Raw genomic sequence first — 24,391 nt, forward strand, 5'->3', positions numbered from 1 at the left:
ATAGACCCTCCCATAATACCAAGCCATGCCCATGTTGTGCGGTTCCACAAGACAGGATAGGCTTGTGACCTTGATACTCAAGCATGCCCCCTCAAAAGGGGGGGGGTTGTGACTGGCACTTTGCTTTCTGATCCCTGTAGCAACTCATGTTCTCATCCGCTCTGGCTCCTAAAAGACATTACTGGCTCCTTTGTTAAAAAAAGAAAGAAATCTACTCTCCAGCTGCCATCTTCATTGCGGGATGAGGGATTAGCCATTCCCTGAGCGGTTGGCATCACTTATGAAGGTGAAACACAAAAACTGGGGCTACAGTTCTGTGATTTGTAGTCCAAGACATTTGGAGTGCACCGGGTTGGGGAAGGCTAGTATAAACAGTTTTCCATTAACGTAGTTGAGTACCTTGCACCTTCTTCTTTGGCCAAAATTCAGACAGAAGCTGCAGTCAACATTAATTACAACACCTGCAGAAATATTGTCTACATTAATGAGGATCTGCTGGAACATGCTTACCCATTATAAATAACAACCAGCTAGAGGATAAAAACACAGCCCAGTCAGCACATTCCCTTAGTCAAGGAGTGCTGCATGAGCTCATGGAGGTGGCTGGAGAGGGTGGGCCCTTCGAAAAGGAGCCAGCAGCTGAATTTAAGAGAGACTGCAGATTATCTGTTGATATGAACTGGCCCAAGAAGCACTGATAAAAGTGAGTGGTGAGCAAAGGAGACGGGCAAAAGGAAACACCCTTGAGCCTTGCAAGAGAGAAAATATTAGACCAGATGCACTGCCTTGCTGGATCAGGCCCCGGTGCAGCATTCAGTTTCCAACAGCAGCAAACCAGATGCTTCTGAATCTCTCAGACAGGAAGCAAAGGTCATGCTAATGGCCTTCCATCATAGCTAATGGAACATAAAACGAAAGGCTGGGGTTTCCTTATGTTGGAACAGGGAAAGGGCTGAAGCATGGAGGGCACGCACCCTGCTGAATTTGGCTTTGAATGCCTGGCTTTGAAGACTGGGAATGCACTTTTAGGAACCGCATTGCTTGACACATTTATTGTTTTAGCAAAAGCTGTAACACGCTCCTCAAAAACAGTCATATAAAGAGGTAGAGCATCATAACAACCAGCTGTGCTCTTGTTACAACAGAAGTCCCATTAAACTATGTCATGTTGATAACACACAGTATTTGTGCAAGTAAAATTAACTGATTTTAGCAGCCGCCACCATACATTTTGTAACACTGTAGGAGTAATGAAATCTACGAACCGACTGATTTCTCCCACCCCCGCCCTGCTAATAAGCCAGAGTAGAATTCCGACAAGAAACGGAACTAACACTTCTTGCCTGGTTCCAAAATAGTACAGAAGATAATAAGTCTTCTACAGAATCAGCTGCATGGATGCATACGCCAGTTGCATAGATGCATATGCCAGTTGCACAGCAAATGCAGCAGGTGCCATTTCATCCTTAGCGGTGGTGTAGTGAAGGGAGAATGCAACTCTGGGATTTTTATTTTTTTTTCAGAGCAGGAGTGGTGACATCATCTGCTGGACCGCCAGGGTAATTGCTGGGCCCTCCTTGCTCTGGCAAGGAATAGGGGGAAACCACTAATGGATAGATGGTTGGGGAAAGGTGGATGAGGGCACTTGGGGAACCTCAGAGAGCCATACTGGAACCCCTGGTGGGCCAGATTTGGCCCCCAGACCTGAGGTTCTGCACCCCTGTCCTAGATGGACAAATGATCCGACCTGGTATAAGGCCGCTTCTGATGAACCTATAACGAATCACCATACCCTTCCTGCCTTTCAATCCAAACACTGATTTCTTCAGCACAGCGCCCTTCCCACAAGTCTAAAAACTGAGAAGCAGATGCTCTGTTAGTTTACTTTGCTGGTGAAGATAGCCAAAATGTCTAGCATCCATCCAACACTGCATCTACACACCACCTCACATGTCAAGTGACCTGTGTAATGAAGGACACACCCGTGTGCATGTTACAGTGTTTACATATTTCATTGGTGAAATATATACACTGTGCTAGGTATTCTTTACTGTTCTTTTGGCAGGATGTGACTCAGGAACATTCTGCAATATGGACGCTACTAAGGGAAGTACTTCCAATGGCTGAAAGTGCAGCACAAAACTCCTCAGTTCCATCGTCCTTTCAGGCAGACGGTTAAACATGCCCAAACCTGCTACAGCCGCAAAGCACTCTGTTGACCCTGAGGATCCACAGGTGGTTCGGGGACTGAGATGATAGCAAAGACACAGGTACAAACTCCTTATGTGATTTTCCACAAGTGCTTCATGAGTTTTCCTATTTCGTCTAGAAATATTTTATAACTAAATCCAGTTGGCCTTCAGGAAGTCAGTATACTTAAAGACTAGCTGGGTTACTGTGACATTAATTCTTAAGAGTTTCAGTTAATCTGTTTGGACATATCAAAGTGAACAAACTGAGAGATAGTTATAATGGATTGGATCCTGACTAAGTGAGTTGAAGTTAGAGCTCACTGAAATCAATGTACGTTAGTCATGACTTAACTTGTTCCATTAATTTCACTGGGAAATAAGTGCAACTAACTTAAGTCTAGTTCCAACCCAATATGAACACAAAATAGATACTGGTTGTTAGACTACTGAATACATGAATACAGTACATAACCAATTTAAAGACAATTATGAATACAATATATAACCAATTTAAAGACAATTGCAAATATCACCACCCCTTTACTCAGATTCTGAAAAAGCCGATCTATTTTTCTCATGAACTCCATTCAGCTGATTGTTATTGTACTTTACAGCTGCTCCATTAGCTGCTCTGTACTTTATTAATCATATAATGAGCCAATATCCTGAGAAGAGAAACCAAGCAAGTACCTTAAACAAATCTAACCTAAGCTGATACCTTCAATTTATGTACTATTTTCTGAACCATGGAGGTTCTAATCAAATTCTCTCTCAACCAAAGAAAAGAAAAGAAAAAAACATATTTAAATAGATTTCACTGCTGCCAAAATAATCACTAAAATGGGCCCATGTGACTATTGATATTTGTTGCCTCTAGGAGCAAGAGTAAAAAAACAATGAAATACCACTTCTGAAGGTCCTAAGTTCGTCCTAGGAGATAAGGAAATATAATGAAGCAAGCCAACTAGAGGAAATGGTTTCATCAAGTCATAACAGATAATCTGCATGGGACTTTCCAAACTCACTGACTTGTCTATCTGCAGTTTTAAACAAACAGTTGCCTTTCCAATAGAGCTTGCTATTTGTTATTAAGCGAGAGATTTATATAAAAAACGAATGTATGAAAGGAGAAATCATGGAGACAGTCTAGTATAACATAATCACCATTGCCTGTCAGCTGTGAGGGACTGGCCAGGGCAAAACAAGCTGAAACTTAATTGTGACAAGATGGAAGTACTGTTGGTGGGTGAATTACCCAGTTTGGGGTTAGGCGTACAACCTGTTTTGGACAGGACTGCACTCCCTCTGAAAGATCAGGTTCATAGTTTGGGGTTGCACCTTGATCCTGCACTAGATGTACAGGTCGTATCGGTTGTGAGGAGCACCTTTTTCCAGCTTTGGCTGACTCACTAGCTGCAACCATACTTGAGAAAGGTGGACCTTGGCACAGTCATTCATATCCTAATTACCTCCAGATTAGATTACTGTGATGTGCTCTACATGGCTGTCCTTAAAACATATCTGGAAACTGCAATTGGTGCAAAATGCAGCAGCTAGGTCGCTGGTAGGAGCTAAACATTTTGACCATGTTGTGCCAATTTTAGTTGAATTGCACTGGCTGCCAGTTTGTTTCCAGGCTCAGTTCAAGATGCTGGTGTTTAAAAACTGAAATGGCTTGAAACCTGGGTACCTTAAGGACCGCCTTGTTACATATGTTCCACCCCACACACTCCAGTCAGCATTTGGGGCACTACTGTAGATCACCCCAGCCTCATGAAGTTAGACAGACAGCCACAAGGTCTAGAGCCTTTTTGCTGATTGCACCTACCTTGTGGAATGTTCTGCCCACAGAGATCTGTCAGGCCTCAACACTGTACTGTTTTAGGCAGTATGTAAAACCATGGCTCTTTAAGAAGGCGTTTGGGTAAAAGTGTTAATAGCTTCTGCATGGGGTTTTTTTTGGCCACTATGGTTAATCTGCCATTTTTATAAATTTATTATTGTTGTTTGTTTGGGTTTTAAAGATTGTTTTAAATATTGTTGACTTTGTTAACTGCCTTGAGTTCTCTTTCAGAGAATAAATAAACAAGAAAAGCTGCATTTTCTTTTTTCTGGTACATCTGAATGCACATCCATGCATCTTTTTAAAAACTAAACACAAAGCTTACGCTACAATTTCCCTAAACTGATCTGTGCAACCAGGTGGATTTCTGGTACACAGAAATGGCATCCACAAGAGGCAGGAAATGACACCAGGGTAGCTATGCCACTCTGGTCCTGGCCTGCAGGAGAACTGGTTGGAATCAGCAGCACCCTCCCCATCATCAGATAAGGCATGTAGTATTGCAGGGGGCTAGGCTGCAATGAACTCCAGAGCTGCAAGAGGATGGGGAGGAATCATACAAAAATAGCCAAGTCCATCTTTGTGCTTAGCAATGACTCACTTCCTTTCCTTTCAATATCATTTTCATACCCCCCAACTAGTTTACGCACAGAATTGATTGTCTATGTGTCTTCCCTGCCACTATCTGTATGAATACAGTGCAAAGGAATGTCAGTTTTCACACTATAATCAGACACACCCATGGAGATAAAATACACAGTCAGTAATATCCAGGTCCCATTGAAGTCACTAGTGGACTTCTTGCCAAGTTCTGCTGGGTCTGGAATTTCCCCCCAAATGCTTTTCATACCTCAGGTAAAATGGGGTCTCTCGCTGTCCAGAAATGTTTCTGTCTGGTGCAGTTGCTTCATTGCACAATATTCCTACAAAACACATCCAGACAGCGCCAGAATACAAAAGCAAATCAATTCAGCTATTTTTTTTAAACTCTTTTGGAAAAGGGCGAGCCTGAAAATGCAGACAAGAACTCTCTTTATCTTCATTTTTAAAGCAAATTTACTATTGGCTGGAGGCCGCCAAAGTCGTATAGTAGAAGATGGCTGGAAAAAAATAGGCACTGTTCATAGGAAGAAATGTACCATTCCTTGAGCCTTGCTCTATATATGAGGTCTTTTCAGTTCCTCAACTATCAAGACCCTGGACAACTGACTGGCTAACCGACCACGAGCTCTTAAAATAACAAGGCCATGGACATCTTGAAAATCAATGGCAGAAACATCTGGAAAACACAATAGTTACTAGGTTAAAATATAAGACTTGGTCAGAGTTGACCCTGCTATTAGACAGACTGGGATAGCTTGCTTCAGGTGGCATATTTTGGGGTACCACCAAAACTCAGAACACAACTAATTGTTTATTTTATTATACTTTTAACACTATGGGAGTGCCATTTGGATTTTCTGCCTCAGGCACCCCTTTTCCGCTTAGACACCCATCATCCCTTGAGCCAGAGAGATTCCAAAAACAGAAATGTACCAATTTTGACATTTCTTATGTTATTTTGAAATATCTTTGTCTTGTAACATCACTGTAAATATTTCAGTATTGTGTATGATACACACTCAATGTGAGCATTCTCATGGGGACCTACATAGCACCGGGTGTCTATTTCCCTCTTGTCAGTGGGATTCTAGGCTATATTTTCTCTTTGGTATTTTTATCCAACATGATCCCTCAGGACAGAACACACACACAAACATTAAATGAATATACTTTACAGGTGAGTAGTTATTTTAACAGACTTGGCACTAGTCTGGCACTAAGGAAACAAGGTCGCTAAATCTACCCCAGGATTTCGTTCTCTTTTGCAAAAGACTCAGTTCTTCAAAACCTCACAGCAGTCCTTTGGGAGCAAATACATTCATCTTCATGAATTCAAGTGCACTGGTAATACACCACATGGATTCCTCAAATGGGATGAACAGACCTTACTTACAAAGTCAGACAGTTGTCATCACTGAAGGGAAACCTTATTCATTATCACAAGCACCAAGAACCATCAGCGGCACTTGCGGTTGCTTCAAAGGGGCTGAAATCCTACTGACAGTGGAGTTGCTTCTCAGCATGCTGCAAGAATCTAGCTCTCTAGGGTCAGTGATCTCTGGAAAGTGCTTGTTGGCAAAGCCAAAGACTGAAAAATCCCCAGCTTGCCGAAACATTCGCCTGAACGCACACTTTTACTGCATGGTCATATCAGGATCACAGTCCAGAGGTGGAGGTTCTCTGCCTTCCTGGGCTACACTTTATGGAGAGGCTGGGAATCCCTGACCAAGTACGCTTTCAAAACACAAGCAAGATGTACTCCCATTTTTGCCTTACAGACATGGAGAGGACCACCACATCAAGAGCCAAGAAGAAATGAAGCCTGTTTCTCATAAGTGGAGTGCACAGGCATGGGGATTCTTGTATCATGAGCTGGAGAAAAGGAACATTTCGCCTCTGGCAGCAGAGTTGGAAGGAATCACTCTTCCCACCTCTCCAGGATGCTTGGGTTCTCTATGCACCAGCAAGGCAGAAATGAACATCAGGCTTCTGCACTTCACACACTTGACTTCTGTGCCTTTCCTATATCAGTCATGGGGAAAGGCGGATCCATGCCCCATACAGGATGTGTAGTTCTAGAGATACAGATCACACACAGCTGCCCTTAGCTAAACCCGGTTTTCAAATGCTGGTTAAAAAGGAACCCTGGTGACTGCAGTTAATGCCTATGATGATGAGGGTCGGACAGAGCCCTGCTTGAGCAAAGGTGTAAATGACTTGCGGACACAGAATTTTACATAACTGATCAAGTAGCTTTATTTGCTAGTGCTGCCAAAGATATTAGAACAAAGGTTTTAAAAGCTACTGCTGTAGGTTGTGCATATGTTGAATTGGTTTAATCCGTATGGTCAACAAACAACAAAAACCCTACGTAAAACTGTAAAATTTATATATAATAAAACTGACTGACTGCCTATGATGATGTTAACAACACAATACTATGGAGAGCAGAGGCCTCCATTTAGCCAAAGTCCTGCCAGCAAGAGCCAGGCAAGGCAAGAAAAATGACAGGGGTGATTTTGCCTCTCGTTCCTCCTAAAAAGTGAAAATTCCGCTAGACGGGCCTCTGAGTCTGTCCAGCTGACTTACTGGCAGTGGGTGAGGATGGTGGCAGTGGACAAAGATGCCTCTTTCCTCCCTGCGCACTGTCACATGCCCCTTTTTGGCCTCCCCAAGTTTTTCCAAGGTCGTTCTTGTGGCCTCAGAAGAGCAACTGCCACAGTGGCTGCGAGGGGGTTGGGGAGGGGGAGCAGTCTGATCTTGGATTCCTCCTCTCGTAGCAGAGGGGGAATCTGTCACAATCTATAGTCCTGGGACAGTCTTTCAGGGACCATAGAATTGCTCTGCAAATGTATTTAAGGTGTGTGGGGGGGGGGGCTGGGATGAGGATTCGTGCTGGACAGCAAAGGGACTAAGAAGGAGCTTGCAATCCACAGCCCACTCCTCTTTATGGAAACATTACATCTGCATTCCCTCTCACTCACAGGGAAGATTCAACCTCAACAGCTAGACACCGTGCCAATTTCACATGAAGGTTCACAGACCTTTGAGGTTCAAGCACTTATCTTGACTTGAGAGAGGCTTACTATGGACATACTGAACCCTATGAAGAAGTGCTGCATTTTTAAAGGATTTCTTTTATTAAAACTCCTGACAAAGAGAACATTCTTTACACGCACACAAAAAGGATGGTCCGGTCTCTCCTGTTCCAAATGATGTTTAGTCTGCTATAAACCAAATAAATGAGTCTACAATACCTATGACTAAACATCTTGAGTTTTTAAGAGTTATAACTACTGCTTTCTACATGTAAGGAAATGGCAAGTGATGTCTCCAATATTAACCACTGTGCTTTATACCACAATCTGGGCACATGATGTTAATGAAATAACTAAGCAGATATCAGACAGCTGTGCATACAGTAAGCAGAAAGGAGAGCAAAACTGCTTTGAGGTGTTTTTATGTGTGGTGGGGGATAAGTGTGTGGGGGAGAGCAAATCAACAGCTCCAAAAAAGCAGACAACTCTGCAGCAAAGTCATTTCAACCCCCATCACCACCACCATCACATTTTCCGAACGTGAGGAAGAAAGCAACATTTTCCAGCCTTGTTATCTCCCCACAAATTTGGGGAATCAGAGATATGAGTGGTTTCTTATCATTCTTATGAGAGTGTCTAAAAATCCAGACATGACAAGGCCCCGGGACTGGACCCAAGTTGCTCTCCTGTGCCCTCACGATGAAAGTCTTGGCTCTGAATCAGCTTAATCACAAGTGCTAAAGCTTTTCTGAGATGAGGTATTACGAAAGTTAAAAATATCTATGGAAAAGGTTTTCTGTTGCTCTCGGGAAATGTCTCGGCAATCTTTGCAATAGTTCTAGATACCTAACAGCGACATCTTATGGATATCTAGTCAGAAGTAAGTCCTTCTTAGTTCAATGGGCTTTACTTCCAGGTAAATGTGTTCACTATTGAAGAGTAAGGCTGAAATGATTAGAAAACAAAACATCGAAATAGGTAGAGAACACATCATTTCTATCTCTAATGAGGAATTCAAATGCAGATGGAAGACCAGAGCAATCAAAGGGGACAAAGATGTAGAAGCAACTACACAACGCACTATATGCTAATGTAAAATTATGAAACTGTAGATGCTTGAAAAAGAAGATTTGTTGCTCAATAGCATACAGAGACACCTGCAGGCATGGAATTTTCAAATGTGAATAGACCACAGATCAACCCAACAGGGAACTTATAAGGCCACACTGTTATGAATAAACACTTTGCAATAGTCAAGATGATCATCGTGTAGCAAACAGTCACTTTTTCTCTGGACAGTAAGATCGACCAACCAACTGACCTCTTGCCTTGGAATCACTGTTTTTACACAACATTAAACCAATCCTGTAAGTGTCAGAACTAGGATTAATATGAGGCTAGTTCAAATACTGAACTGAACCACCCCAAATTTGAGGAATTTTGTCTTCTTTCCATTCACCTATCAACCAGAGATGTTAATTTGAGCTGAAAGGCTACGAAAATATTTTTCTTATAACAGTTAAAAGTGCCTCTGATTTTGCAATGCAAAGTTACTGACCACCACTCCGACTGGCTTCTGGGTAGCAAACGGCACAATTCTTATCATTGCTCTAACTCAGCTTGAATCGTACTTGAATGGTGCATGAGCCACTCTCAGCCCTCTGTGGCACTCTATAATCTAAATCAAACTTGCCCAACCTGGTGCCAGATGTGAACCCAGCCAGCATGGGGATGGTTCCACCCTTAAAGGCAACCTAGAAATAATGAGAGAGACAGAGAGAGAGACAGAGAGAGAGAGACAGAGAGAGAGAGACAGAGAGAGAGAGACAGAAAGACAGACAGACAGAGGGATAGATAGAGAAAGACGGACAGACTGACAAGAATTGTAGTCTAGAGATGTGAGGGCCCAGAAAAAAACTGGAAAAATTAGGGGAAAACCCCATTTTTTCCGTTTTTTTCCAAGGACCTTTTTTTTTCTGAAAAATTGGGAAAATTGAACACTTTTGGATTATGAATTTGTTTTTAGAATTTAAGACAAAGTATTTATATATTGTTATACAGCCTTTACTCCCCACAAAATGATTCCTAAAAACTATGTAATAAGAACACTTTTACAGAAAGACTAGAGATGTAAAAAGTCTGGAAATAATGAAGCCATGGAGGAAAATGTTTCTAATCCTCTCTGTAAGATTCCCAGTGTAGTTAGTTCTTTCATTCATTATTAAAATTATTGCTCTAAAGTATATTTCACTGACAGACAATTATGCTCAGTTTCCCAACACGTAAGCAGAGTCACCATTGTGTATTCTTGACAGTAAATGTGACAGCTTGTGCCTCTGATCCTGTAGCAGTCATTTAATGTAGTTCTAACCTATTCAGACAATAATTACAAATTTGCTGAGTTTTCCTTTAAAAGTTTTAAAATAATAATTTTATGAGCAAACGGAGGGGGCAATCCTATCAGGACAGGCAGCCGCCTCCGAACGCGGAGATGACCGCCTATCCAATGCAGGGCAGGAGCAGGAATGCAAGTCGGAGTGGGGGACGGACACCAAATGACGCATAGGAAGCGTTGGGGAGGCACGTCCACCCTCCCCACCCTGTCCCCAGGAACGTCCCATTCTCACTGCTCCGCGCTCCTCTTACGAGCGCCAAGTGCGGGGTTGAACCGTGTTGCCTCGTAGGCAGCGCAGGAGGAGGTGAAGGTTGGTTCTCAGGGAACCGACCCCGGAGCGCAGGCACCAAGCTCGGTTCTCAGGAACGGACCTATCCTATGGCTGTCTAGACACTGATTAGTGGCCATGGAATTGCACCTTAAGTCATGCATAAAATAACTTTAGGAACAGAAAGGCTACTTTATGCTCCTAAAACAGCCCTCCCCAAACTGGTGCCTCCGGATATTTTGGACTACAGTGCCAGCATTCTTGACCATTGGCTGTGCTGCCTGAGGCTGATGGGAGCTCCAACCCAAAATATCTGGAGGGGATCAAGTTGGATAAGGCTTTCTTAAAGCAACAGAGTGACTTTAGATCTGTAGAGAGTGCTAAAAAAAAAAATTAGTATTGCTTATTTTCCAATTTTTCCAAAATTTCCAATTTTTCTGACCCCCCCCATCAAAAAAAACATGTTTTTCCCCCCTATGCCCTCAAAATTTCTGGAAATTTTAGTCCAACACATCTGGAAAGCACCAGGTTGGGGAAGGCTCATGTAGATCAAGGGTAGGCAACCATTTTGAGCCCGAGATCCACATGCTGTCAGGAGTGTTTCTGAGCACAGGGAGTGGGACAGCTGTTCAGATTCTGAAGGAGAACCATCAGACATGGGGCAGGTGTTTTCCCAGGCTAGTCCAGATATAAGTAGGCCTGCTTCTCAGGTTACAAACATCCAGATGGCTGAGCATGAGGGTCCCCTCCTCATCCCCGTGAGAGGCAGCGAACAGGGGGAGGCAGGGTTTTGGGAGGATGACCTAATAGATGCTAGACGCAGGTGTAGAGCAGAGAGAGAGAAGGCAGGGGTGGAACTTAGACCGTCTACCCAACTGGGCTTGCATGGAAAGCTGCACTTAGAGGCCTCACAAGAAGAGAGGGACCTCCCCCGCTTAAGTTAGGTAACCAGACCGCCTGCCTCTTCAAACGGCGGGCAACTCTCGTAAATACCATTTGAATCCTCTGAAGGCATTGCTTTGTAGACAGAGAGTCTCTGAGATTTCCATCTGTATGACCCTGTGAAGTAATGGATTAAAAGCTATAGACTGAATCCCCTCATCTGTGTATGTTTGGGCGTTGAAGTAAAGTGGGGGCTAAAGGAATCCTGACACATGTCGTGCTGGGTGGCGAGTCAGGAGCTGCATATGTATGCACACATACCTGCATACTTCCCCCCTACTTGATTCACATCTCAGTGGTCAGGGATGGGGAAGGATTAAACTTTCCCTCCCTCACTGCTGAGAACAGGGGATGAGATTGCTAGGAGTTTCCCCCCACCAGCAGTCTTGATCCAGAGTGCTGTTTCCCTGCTGCTATTAACAGCAGGGAAAAAGTGATCTTAACTGCATCAGGGTTGTTGGGAGCCACCCACCCACCCAGTAATCCTAGCAAATGGGGGCAATTGTAATGTTGGAATATGCTGCAAGTGAATATGTCAAAAATCTTGCTTTAGTATGTGACTAGTTTATTCATTTTGACTTGTTTATAGAAATTCATACCTTTTGCCTTTTGCCACAGTGGCTTCAAGGTGACTTATAATTAAGCTGATTTTAAGCTGATTACTTTATGAACCTTGTTTTTCTTTCAGCAGCCACCTTCCTTAGTTTAACAATTTAAATACAGTTGGGCTGTTTTTCAACAGAAGTCTTACCTATAAGGGTCCGTAGGGTCCTTGGCATCGCAGACGTCAGCATGGCCATGGCATACACATCGTCCTCCAATGCTGATATCTTTGATGCTGTAGTAATACTAGAAGATCACAAATGGTTTGTCTTTATCACCTTGCAGAAAATGCCCAGGTAGTCTCCCCCTTAGAAAGGAATAAGCGCATGGCACAAGCACTCAACTAATTCAAGAGAAAGAGCTTTAAGTTTGCATGTGATAGGACCCATCTCACCCATCCTCTACAAAATTATTCATGAGGGATAGGCCAGTCAAGGAAGAACAGGGTGGCATAAGCAGCTCTACCATGCCTGGTAACTGCCAAGACTAGCTGTTATACAAGGCTGTGGGGTAAGACCAGAGGATTACAATGACACGGCAACAGTAGTCATAGCACTGACTTTATCACAATGCAACTTTGGGATGACATCACAGAAATGTCATTGGCTGGATACTGAGGGAAGAGACAAGCATAAAAAGGGAGGGAAAGCTGAGAAATATTACATAGAGATTGTAGGGAATCAGACCTCAAAACCTCTCCAAATACCTCCCATTTTTCCCTACAAATGCTGCTTGGAAGTCCCATGTCATTCCAATCAAACGTTTTTCAGGGAAACTCAGTGATTAATTAAGGGCAGCAAAGTGTCACTGCAATTTTGCTCCCTCTTTTTCCACCCCACCACTGCCCCATCAGATTTTAAGCAGCAAATACCCACAGCTGACATCTCATTCAATATGCCTGTTAATTGCCCTCCCTCTCCACCATCCGCAAACACAGTCTCAGGAGCCATTTCTGGTGTTATTTCAGTGGTGTGGGAGATGCTACAGGATGGAGAAAGGGGACAGAGGGGAGGCCTTCTCTCTCAATGCTAGAATGTGGGCTCAACCGATGCAAGTGAGTGGCATTGGATTTGGCACAGACAAAAGGAAGTACTTCTTCACACAAAGTAGAAGTTGCTGCCACAAGGAGTGGTTAATGGCCACTAGCCTAAATGGCTCTAAAGGGGGATCAGGCACATTCATGGAGGATTGGCCTATCAGTAGCTATTAGTCACAATGCCCATATGGAGCCCCCATTTTCACAGGCAGCATGATTCTGTATACCAGTTGTTAGGGGGCAACAGTACAGGAGGGCTGTTGACTTTATGCCCTGTTAGTGGGCTTCCTGGGGTCATATGGCTGGCCGCTGTGGGAAACAGGCTGCAGGACTAGATATTAGAGCTCTTCTTATGCAATTACATATGCCACTATGGTATGATGGAATCCTGAACTCACAAAAGAGAGGCTGCCGTTACAACTACTTTCCGTGCTACTGGCATTGGGTTGTATCCACTGTTATTCCTATTTATAGTAGAACCATTGATATGAATGGGACTTGTTAGACTAACATTGGATACAACCCCCTGTCTGCCCTCAGGGAAATAAGTAGGTAGCCGAGGTGTGGGTAAGTGGCCAAATCAGTGCCCCTTCCATGTACGCTCAGGTCTCTAACATGGTCTCAAAAGTGTGTGATGAAGCATAACAGCCCCCATCCTACCCAAGAAAAATCAATAGTTCATTGATTTAAATAATACTTTGGGGCATTCATCCATTAATTTGGCAAGCTAATCTATATAACTCCAGCCTCTTCACTGTAATTATTACTTGATACAGTAACTAGCACCCTGCTAGTTACTTCAAAGCTAATGAACAGCAGGCTGGGATATCCTACACCAAACCCTTGCTGGACTTTGCCAAGGAGCTGTGTGTAACACTCAACAGGTGTCTCAAGCTTTTTCTTTTCCACTTTTCTGTTGGGTGGGGTGGGAATATAGAATTTTTTCCTCTCCCTCTCTGATCAGATGTATTACTCTGAACATCTGAATACAACACTCCAGAATGGTGTCTTTTGACTTGAATGGAACAAGGATCTCAAAATCCAAGATAGGTCTCTTCATAGAAAGGAGTAGGTAGCTGCTAGGAAAGACATAAGATCATGCGTGATGCACACACTTGCCTCCTCCCTGGACCCGGGGAACTTTATGCCTGCTGCAAAGAATATGGAGAAGAGGCAAAAACCTTTCTTGAAGAAGAAATTGCATGAAATGTCTTTCCTGCCTATCAACAAAAAGTTGTCCCAGTTCTGAGTGATCAGAACAGTAGCTGACCACTGTGAGAAACAGGATGCTGGGCTAGATGGGCTTTTGGTCTGATCCAGCAGGGCTCTTCTTATGCTGTGGGGGACAAAAATCTTCCCCTTTCATTCTCTCATGAGAACAATCCAGGGCTGTTGACTGGGATTGGAACCCGAAGCTCTTCTATTGGCACTTGGATAAAAGCTGAATGGGAATATTTCCTAACCAAGTATCACATATACATATAAAGGGTGAGGATTTCCCCACCCCCCTCAATACCATTTTTATAAGACAAATATTGTATCAGAGTAGGCTTAAACTCAATATATAAACATGGTACTTGGCATATCACTTCCAAACAGATATCCAACCCATAATAGAATGTTAAGAAACTTCCAATGATTTTTAGCTGCTGTTTTTATCTGCTGGCTCTACAGCTGTTAGATTAATTGGATACTCTTTTTATTTGTTTGAATTTCACTGCTTTTATTGACTGTTGTAAGCTGATGACTTAAATCCTATTGTAAATCCTATTTAAAGGATTTAAAATATTTTAAAGGGATTTTAAACGGGGTTTAAATTCTGTTGTATATATATATACAGCAACTTACAGTACCTGTGCATGGGATTGTCCTATATTATAACCTACATTAATTTCTAACATATGATATAAATCCAGGTCATCCAGGAACATGTTCTCTGGACCACTCTGGCTATCAATAGTCTATTTCTGCCTTTAATTTTGAGGTACCTTTTTCAACAGTATAATATTTGCTTTAAAAGAACATTAATAAATCTAATTTGATAATAGCACTGACAAACGGTTTCCCGCTTGACCTGATCAGGAATTTATAAAGGCATTAAGGCATTCAAGGTTTCCTGCCTCGTAGAGCATGCATGGCATCCTTCCAAGGTAAATGGTCCTGCAAGTTTATTTCTCTCTGAAATGTTCCCAGAAGCTACGTCTCCCACGCCAGTGCTTAGACTGATAGTCAAGAGAGCCCTAAAAACATCTCACCCTCCTGGTCACAGTAGGGTCCCGTAAGGCCTTTCCCATCAGGTGCCCAAGCAGGGTGTTGGTCCGCAGGAAACGTAATCGAATGTTGGTGGCTTTGGTGAAATTCCTCAGGAGAGGGGAATAAGAGAAGTTCATAGCTCCTGGACGCCCATTCACCAAAGAGACTACAATCTGCATAAAGAGAATGAAAGAGGGAATATTTCAGGTGGGTGGAAAATCCACATGTTTCTTAGTCTGGAAATGCGCTTCTTCATAGCAGTGGATCACTTCAATTCTTATCCGCTCTACCTCTAGGGCAGGTAACAATATATTCTCATCTTCCTCCATACAACAAACCTGGGAAGTTGGTCATGATTGTTCCCATTTAACATATAGGGCACGGGTAAGCAACATGTTTGGGCCTGTGGGCACATTTGGCAATCACCACAAAATGGCTGCCATGAGAGGTGTGGCTAGTCCCAATGGAGAAGTAACCCACCCAAAAGACTTGACTGTAAGGCACAGGTGGGGTTTGAGTTCCAACACATTAAACAACTCCTTTGAACCCACCATTTTCAGTGCCAACATAAATCTGTTTCACAGAAGACAAACTCTCTTTCTCTCTCTCCAACCTCCACCAGCCAACTCATCTCCACCCCCCATCTCTCTCTCTCTCTCTCCAATTCTCTCTGAATTATCTCAGCAGCCAGTAAAACCATGTGTTAACTTTTTTTAAAAAGTGGGAGGGGTAGGGCACCTCAGTAGGTCTCTGGATTTCACTGGTGCCCACAGGCACCACGTTGCCTAACCCTGCTATAGGGAATTGAAAATGAAATCTAATGGCTCGCTCAAAATCATGCACTGGATTCGTGGTTCAGTTGAAATGTGAAGTGTTTCTCAGGTAGAAGTCCAGCATTCTCTTCACAAGACTTCAATGGTTCTCAGTACACATTCTTCCAATAATGTCAACGTTATTGTTGTTCTCATCCTGATCCTTGCACACAAAATATGAAGACAATATACAAACTACCAGAAAAGTAAGTTGGCCAGCTACAGATCAGTACTAAAGAATGGATAGGCCTTGACACTAACAATGGGTTGGATCCAGACTAAATTAGTTGACCTTAGTCCTCAATGAAATGAATGGGACAAGTTATTCATGAAGTCCCACAGATTTTAATGGGAACAAAGTTCAACTACCTTAAGCTGGATCCAACCCAATGCAAAACACTGATCATTAAATAAAGTTCAATTTACCTCCACTTCAATTTTCAGTATAGTATACTTAACGTAAGTCATATCCAATTTAAGTACAATACTGGGCTTCTTCAAGTGAGCATTCCCCTCTTTTCAAAAACATAGTATCTTGGAAGGTTAGGGAAAGATGAGTCCTTAGGGATGAGGAAGCTGTAAGCACAAGGCAACTGTGAGTGAACCCAAATTATTACAGGCCTTAACTGAACTGCACAAAATCCCACATATTATTGGATCTGTTGCAAGTGTACTAAATTTGTGACTGTTCTATTCTAATTTAAGCAGCTGTCCTGATCCAATTAACAGAGCAATCCTATGTGTTTTCAATGGGGCCTACTCTCCCAGATAAGCATGTATAGGATTACAATTTTAATCTCTTGAGCATTTTGCTAGGTATTGGTAATTGCATCAAAGCCAGAAATGTCTCAATAAAATATACACATTAATTATTTGGGTAAAATTAACCAAAGGAATTCTGCATTTTCTGGAGTTCTCAGACTTTGCTCTTCTCCATAAAAGCCCCTCCACCGCCGCCTGCCTAAACAACGTTTTGCTTTGTGAACAAGCATGTCTATGGTTGAATTAACTCTTTTAACCACCCACCCCTACCACTTCAACCCTTTACTAATCCCAGCAGAGTTTGTGGGCTGGAACACAGTATCTTCACAGCTGGAACAATTCCGCCAGCATGACTCAAGATTACAGCAGGATTTAGCAACAGGATGCACCAGAGTTTCCCAGGCGCAACATCCCATGGCCTATTATCAGCTTTGGATAGCACAAGAAATGTTTAAAAGGTAAAGTTCACTGGAAAGGGGCTGGAAAGAGCAAGAGCTCACTTATCTTCTAAGAGAAAAGAGTATCAGTGAAGAGAAAGGAGTTTCACTGTAGAGTGTATCTTCTGTTTCCATTATTCTTCCATGCAAGAATGGGAAAGGATATATGGTATAGATTTTGGAAGCCCAAGAAGTTCATCCTTCTTTTTTTAAAAGTAATTTCTACCTCTTACAGCTGCAGACTATCATCTGGAAAGGCACGGCATGTGCTTGAAGAAAGAAGGCTTAGAAACCAAAGGATGGGCAGAACTTCCAGTGATTACGGGTACAATCCTATGCAGATTTAGACAGAAAAAAGTCCTACAACAAAGCTGGCTGGGGAATGCTGGGAGTTGTAGGACTTTTTTCTTTTTAAACCTGCATAGGATTGCACCCTTATAGATGCTATTTCAATGCTCCGTATAGTTCCATAATGATTGTTGAGTCCCAGGCTCAATGCCCTGCCATCACTCACCTCCTCCCTCTTTTAGTCTTCTATCACAAAATGTTTCTCAGTCTTTGTCCCGCCAATCATCACAACAAACCTGTCAGGCAAGTCATTTTTATTCATATTATATAATTCCCATTTTATAGACAGGAAATGGCTTGCCCAAGGTTACCAAGTGAGCCCACGGGATTTGAAGCCAGGCCAAAATTCAGTACTCCATCTGCAAGCTCATACTACACGCAGAAACGAGAATGAAAAAAAAAATCAGTGAATGGGCCGTGCTGGCTGGGGATGATGGACACTGTAGTCCCATACATTTGGAGGACACCTGTTTGGGAAGACTGCCTAAGGAGATCATAATGCACCTCTGTGTCTTCGGAACACTTAATTTTAAATACAAAACATGAACTTACTGGATGCAAAGCCGAGCAAAAAACAAAAAAGAGCTCACCTCGCCATTCTCCAAGGGCACAATGCGAGAGTATTCAGTGGTGCAGATGGCATCATCGTCTTTGGTGATCCGTTCCACAGTCTTCAGGCCAAATTTCTCTATACAATCTCTTCTGGAAGCTATTAAACACAGAAGTCAAGAGATAAAGATCTACATTTTGGAAGTGTGGATTTTGCCCCACATAAAATAATTTGAATAATACTTTGCATTTATATAGCACTTTCAAATATTCCAAGTGCTACACATTCATTATCAGTGTGATCTTTACAACATCCCTGTAAGGTAGGTAAGTATTATCTTCCTAATACTGCAGATGGGCTGAGGCTGAAAGAAAGTGGCCTAAGGTGACCTAGTGAGTTCATGGCAAAGGCAAGAATCAAAAGAACTTCTATATTTCTAGCTCAGCCTCTTAAATTATATCAACTTTCAAGTATAAATGCCAGAAATGAGTTTAGGATACACAAATCCAGAGAATGGAGATGAGCCATTTGGGACTAATGGGGAGAGTGTTCTTTTTTTAATTTTCATACAAAGTGCAAGGATGGCTACTTGTGAAATAGCCATCAGCTGGAACTCAGGAAAATGTGTGCCAGCAAGTGCTGAAGGAGAGGAACGTGGACCTGTCATGTCTTTCTTAACCCTGCAACTTGAAGAATGTAGGCCCCACACAGATCTTGTGCTGGAAACCTTACTATCCCAACCCTTCTCTACGGACCCAAGTCCGGAAGCAGCTGCAGAAGGAACTTAACTTTGATCCTTGCCAAGAACAGCTAAGCTAACTGGTCAAGCTTAAGGGAAGGCAAATGGCTACAATGCACCTGGAACTCCACCCATTCTCTACCTCCCAATGCTGGAGCTGACTATTGCAGGGATGGGCAACTTGTGGCCCTCCAGATGTTTTGGTCTACAACTCCCATCATCCCTCAGCATTGGCTACGCTGCCTAGGGCTGACAGGAGTTGTAGGCCAGAACATCTGGAGGGCACCACGTTGCCGACCCCTGGACTACCACAGTACTTCTCTGAAGGGGGACAGATTATTATTGGGAAAACGACTTCCTAATTCTGGTAACACTTCAGAGTGTTACCAGACAGGTAAGGAAGCCAGGTACAGGCATAGAGGCCAAAGCACAAGAGGAAACAGCATTTGCTGCCCATGAAAGGTACATTTGCGACTCAGGCTATCATTCCTGCATGGATTTAGACCTAACAAAAGGAACTGCCATAGCTTCACAACTAAATATCCCGGATTGGCTGATGAGAGATACTGCGGTAACTGTCATTTCCTCAAAGCCACGTGCATGAAGGCCAAACGAGTTGTGCTGTTAATTGTGCATAAGCAGTGAAAGTGCATTTTTAATACATATATTAGCAGGATTGTGACTGCGGAGTTTTACACATAAAGTCCCAATAAAAATCACCACCTAATGCTGCTGTTAGCCCCGCAGTTCATAGGTACTGCAATAAGGAAAGATGCGCCGCAGTCCCAATTCTACCCCCACACACACACACATAGCGGTTATTCAATTTTTTAAAAATATGTGTGCTCATTGCTTACATACACACAATTAACATCATCTCTAGTTTGACCCAGAGTGTACACATCATTTATAACATGATTCATTGGTAAGGGCAGCAGCACAAAATGTTTCTGGATTAACATCCAACGCAACAACATAGTGTCCATTTTGATCTGTCTTTCTTGTGAAGAGTTTCAGAACCTCAGGAGAGCAGCTGGGGGAAGCCTTCATGTGATTTCAAACATTTCCCTTTTTTCTTTTTTTCTTTTTTACTGCTTGGGTGTTCCAGGATAAAAAGGCATTTGTCAAACTCCCATCACGGATGAGGAAGGGAAACTATTTTGCTCTGGCTTCCTTTGAGTCAGCGCTGGAGAACCCAGCCTGCCCATTATGTTCATTTTCTATAGCTGAGTAACATTTGTCTCTCTAACAATCAATCCCCCAAAGTCACATTCTGGCAGAATTCATCACAGCAGAAAAGTATGTTGGATGCCAGTTGGATGTATGTTTGCCACCTTTGCCCTAAGATAGGTAGGCATACTGAAGTTTATGTGACAGAGGCAGTTGGATCATATTGTGCCACACGCTAGTCTTGTTACAAATAAAACACACCTTCCTAACTCATCCTGAAGAGATGGGGAACATATCTGAAATGAATTCTGAGTCATTACCAAACTTCATAGCTTTTACGAGTTATCTCTGATTTGGTTTATCCATCTGTAGGAGGGATGAGGAACAAGCCCCCGCCCCCAATGTTGCTGAACTCCAACTCCCATCAGACCTAGCCAGCATAGCCAATGGTGAAGCATGATGGGAGATGACATCAGGAATATCTGGAGGGCCAGATGTCCCCCACCCTTGCTTTATAGAAAATTTTCCAAAAATATAGAAGGATTTCTATTATATTAGACCCTTAGCCTTGCTGTGTATGTAAATTGCTATGACAAAAAGAGGGTACATTTTGAAGACAGAATTTTGAAGACCTAGCTGAATTGTACTAAGGGATGTCTGGCCAAAAAAATCTGCTCAAGTAAGCAAAGGCCATCATATCCTCCAGCCCATTCACTGATAAGCCACAGCTTTATTCATGCATCACATCAGCTTCAGGAATGGCTCTATTACACATCGTAACTGCACTGATCTGCATGTTTATCACCCAGCTAACAAAAGATGTACAGCTGGACCAAATAGCCTTTTTTTAAAAAATTGGGAGCAGAGCTGCAATTTTAAATTGGCCAGTGACCTACACCAAAATGCACATGTTTTGCTTTTTATATGAAAAACAGGTCCTACACACTTTCACAGACTCGCATGGCAAGGCATGCATGTTTAATACATTGCGAAATGTACCCAAACATGCAGAGGGGCCAAAAAAAAAAAAAAAACAGAACAGAACAGAACAAGCAAACTCAGAAGCACTGTCAGAAGCTTATCTTACCTAGGGCGTCTCTCTGCAACACATGTGTGGCTGTATTGCACTCATGATATTACACTGTATTTAGCACTAAGGTATGACAAGGGCCCCTTCATGGATCACTGCCTTGTTGTGGCGAAGGGGCTTGCGTAACTCAGTGAAGCCATAAGCTATGCCGTGCAGGGCCACCCAAGACGGACAGGTCATGGCAGAGAGTTCTGACAAAATGTGGTCCACTGGAGAAGGAAATGGCAACCCACTCCAGGATTCTTGCCAAGAAAACCCCATGGAACGTATCACAAGGCTAAAAGAGATGACGCCGGAAGATGAGCCCCTCAGGTTGGAAGGTGTCCAATAAGCTACTGGGGAAGAGCAGAGGTTATTTCCAAGTAGCGCCAGAAAGAGTGAAGCGGCTGGGCCAAACCCGAAAGGACACTCAGCTGTGGATGTGTCTGGTGGTGAAAAGAAAATCCGATGCTGTAAAGAACAATATTGTTTAGGAACCTGGAATGTCAGATCAATGAATCAAGGTAAGCTGGAGGTGGTCAAACATGAGATGGCAAGATTGAACATCGACATCTTGGGAATCAGCGAACTAAAATGGACAGGCATGGGCGAATTTAATTCAGGTGACCATCATATCTACTACTGTGGACAAGAATCCCTTAGAAGAAATGGAGTAGCACTCATAGTCAACAAAAGGGTGGGAAAAGCAGTACTGGGGTACAATCTTAAAAATGATAGAATGATCTCAGTACGAATCCAAGGCAAACCATTCAACATCACAGTAATTCAAGTCTATGCCCCAACCACTGAGGCCGAAGAAGCTGAGGTTGATCGGTTCTATGAAGACCTACAACACCTTCTAGAACTAACACCAAAAAAAGATGTCCTCTTCATCATAGGGGATTGGAATGCTAAAGTAGGAAGTCAAGAAATCACCGGGATAACAGGCAGGCATGGCCTTGGTGTACAAAATGAAGCAGGACAAAAGCTAATAGAATTTTGCCAAGAGAACATGCTGATCATAGCAAACACTCTTTTCCAACAGCACAAGAGGCGACTCTACACATGGACGTCACCAGATGGTCAATATCGAAATCAGATTGATTATGTCCTTTGCAGCCAAAGATGGAGAAGCGCTATACAGTCAGTAAAAACAAGACCTGGAGCTGACTGTGGCTCAGATCATGAGCTGCTTCTTGCAAAATTTCGGCTGAAATTGAAGAACGTCGGGAAAACCACTAAACCGTTCAGGTATGACCTAAATCATATCCCTTCTGAATATACAGTGGAGGTGAGGAATAGATTTCAGGGATTAGACCTGATAGACAGAGTGCCTGAGGAACTATGGACGGAGGTCCGTAACATTGTTCAGGAGGCAGCAACGAAATCCATCCCAAAGAAAAAGAAATGCAAGAAAGCAAAGTGGCTGTCTGATGAGGCTTTACAAGTAGCTCACGAAAGAAGGGCAGCGAAAAGCAAGGGAGAAAGGGGAAGATATACCCAACTGAATGCAGAGTTCCAGAGAATAGCAAGGAGAGACAAGAAGGCCTTCTTAAATGAACAATGCAAAGAAATCGAGGAAAACAACAGAATGGGAAAGACTAGAGATCTCTTCAAGAAAATTGGAGATCTCAAGGGAACGTTTTGTGCAAAGACGGGCATGATAAAGGACAAAGAAGGCAGGGACCTAACAGAAGCAGATGAGATGAAGAAGAGGTGGCAAGAATACACAGAAGAACTATACAGGAAAGATCTGAATGTCCCTGATAGCCATGATAGTGCGGTCACTGAACTTGAGCCGGACATCCTAGAGAGTGAAGTCAAGTGGGCCTTAGGAAGCATTAGTAACAACAAAGCTAGCGGAGATGACAGTATTCCAGCCGAGCTATTTAAAATTCTAAAAGATGATGCTGTTAAAGTGCTGCATTCAATATATCAACAAATCTGGAACACTCAACAGTGGCCACAAGACTGGAAAAGGTCAGTTTACATTCCAATTCCAAAGAAGGGCAACGCCAAAGAGTGTTCAAACTACCGCACAATTGCGCTCATTTCACATGCCAGCAAGGTGATGCTCAAAATCCTACAAGGTAGGTTTCAGCAGTATGCAAACCGAGAACTACCGGAAGTACAAGCTGGGTTTAGAAGAGGCAGAGGAACTAGAGATCAAATCGCCAACATTCGCTGCATCATGGAGAAAGCAAGAGAATTCCAGAAAAACGTCTATTTCTGCTTCATTGACTACGCTAAAGCCTTTGATTGTGTGGATCACAACAAACTGTGGCAAATTCTTAAAGTGATGGGAGTACCAGACCACCTTACCTGTCTCCTGAGAAACCTGTACGAGGGTCAAGAAGCAGCAGTAAGAACCAGACATAGAACAACCGATTGGTTCCAAATTGGGAAACGAGTACGACAAGGCTGCATATTGTCACCCTGCTTATTTAACTTATATGCAGAGTACATCATGAGAAATGCCGGGTTGGATGAATCAGAGGTTGGAATTAAGATTGCTGGGAGAATTGTCAACAACCTCCGATATGCAGACGATACCACCCTAATGGCAGAAAGCGAAGAGGATCTCAAGAGCCTCTTGTTGAGGGTGAAAGAGGAGAGTGCAAAAGCTGGTTTGAAACTCAACATTACAAAAACTAAGATCATGGCACCTGGCCCCATCACTTCCTGGCATATAGAAGGGGAAGAAATGGAAGCAGTGACAGATTTTACTTTCTTGGGCTCCAAGATCACCGCAGACGGTGACTGTAGCCATGAAATTAAAAGACGCTTGCTCCTTGGGAGGAAAGCTATGGCCAACCTAGACAGCATAGTAAGAAGCAGAGACATCACTTTGCCGATAAAGGTCTGTCTAATCAAAGCTATGGTTTTCCCAGTAGTAATGTATGGCTGTGAGAGCTGGACTATAAGGAAGGCTGAGCGCCGAAGAATTGATGCTTTCGAACTGTGGTGCTGGAGAAGACTCTTACGAGTCCCCTGGACTGCAAGGAGGTCAAATCAGTCCATCCTAAAGGAAATCAACCCTGAGTGCTCATTGGAAGGACAGATACTGAAGCTGAAGCTCCAATATTTTGGCCACCTAATGCGAAGAGAAAACTCCCTGGAAAAGACCCTGATGCTGGGAAAGACTGAAGGCAAAAGGAGAAGGGGACGGCAGAGGATGAGATGGCTAGATAGCATCACGGATGCAATGAATATGAACTTGAGCACGCTCCGGGAGAGAGCGCAGGACAGGAAGGCCTGGCGTGCTATGGTCCATGGGGTCACAAAGAGTCGGACACGACTGAACGACTGAACAACAACAACAACATGACAA

The 24,391-nt window shown here is 43.1% G+C and overlaps 1 protein-coding gene across 2 annotated transcripts in view; it reads right to left on the bottom strand.

Moving 5' to 3' along the window:
- LAMA5 (laminin subunit alpha 5) overlaps positions 1–24,391 on the bottom strand; it is a 246,893-nt gene that overhangs the window by 123,498 nt on the left and 99,004 nt on the right. For both annotated transcript variants that reach the window (XM_084854353.1, XM_084854352.1), the window contains exons 4-6: positions 18,123–18,241; positions 15,176–15,346; positions 12,033–12,130 (exon numbers count right to left, since the gene is read on the bottom strand). In XM_084854353.1, coding sequence (XP_084710479.1) covers positions 12,033–12,130; positions 15,176–15,346; positions 18,123–18,241 — 388 coding nt within the window. The remainder of the gene's footprint in view (positions 1–12,032; positions 12,131–15,175; positions 15,347–18,122; positions 18,242–24,391) is intronic.

Source organism: Heloderma suspectum, chromosome 4 (assembly GCF_057233095.1).
Source record: "Heloderma suspectum isolate Gila_16-S chromosome 4, 16-S_ref, whole genome shotgun sequence".
Lineage (NCBI taxonomy): Eukaryota > Metazoa > Chordata > Lepidosauria > Squamata > Helodermatidae > Heloderma > Heloderma suspectum.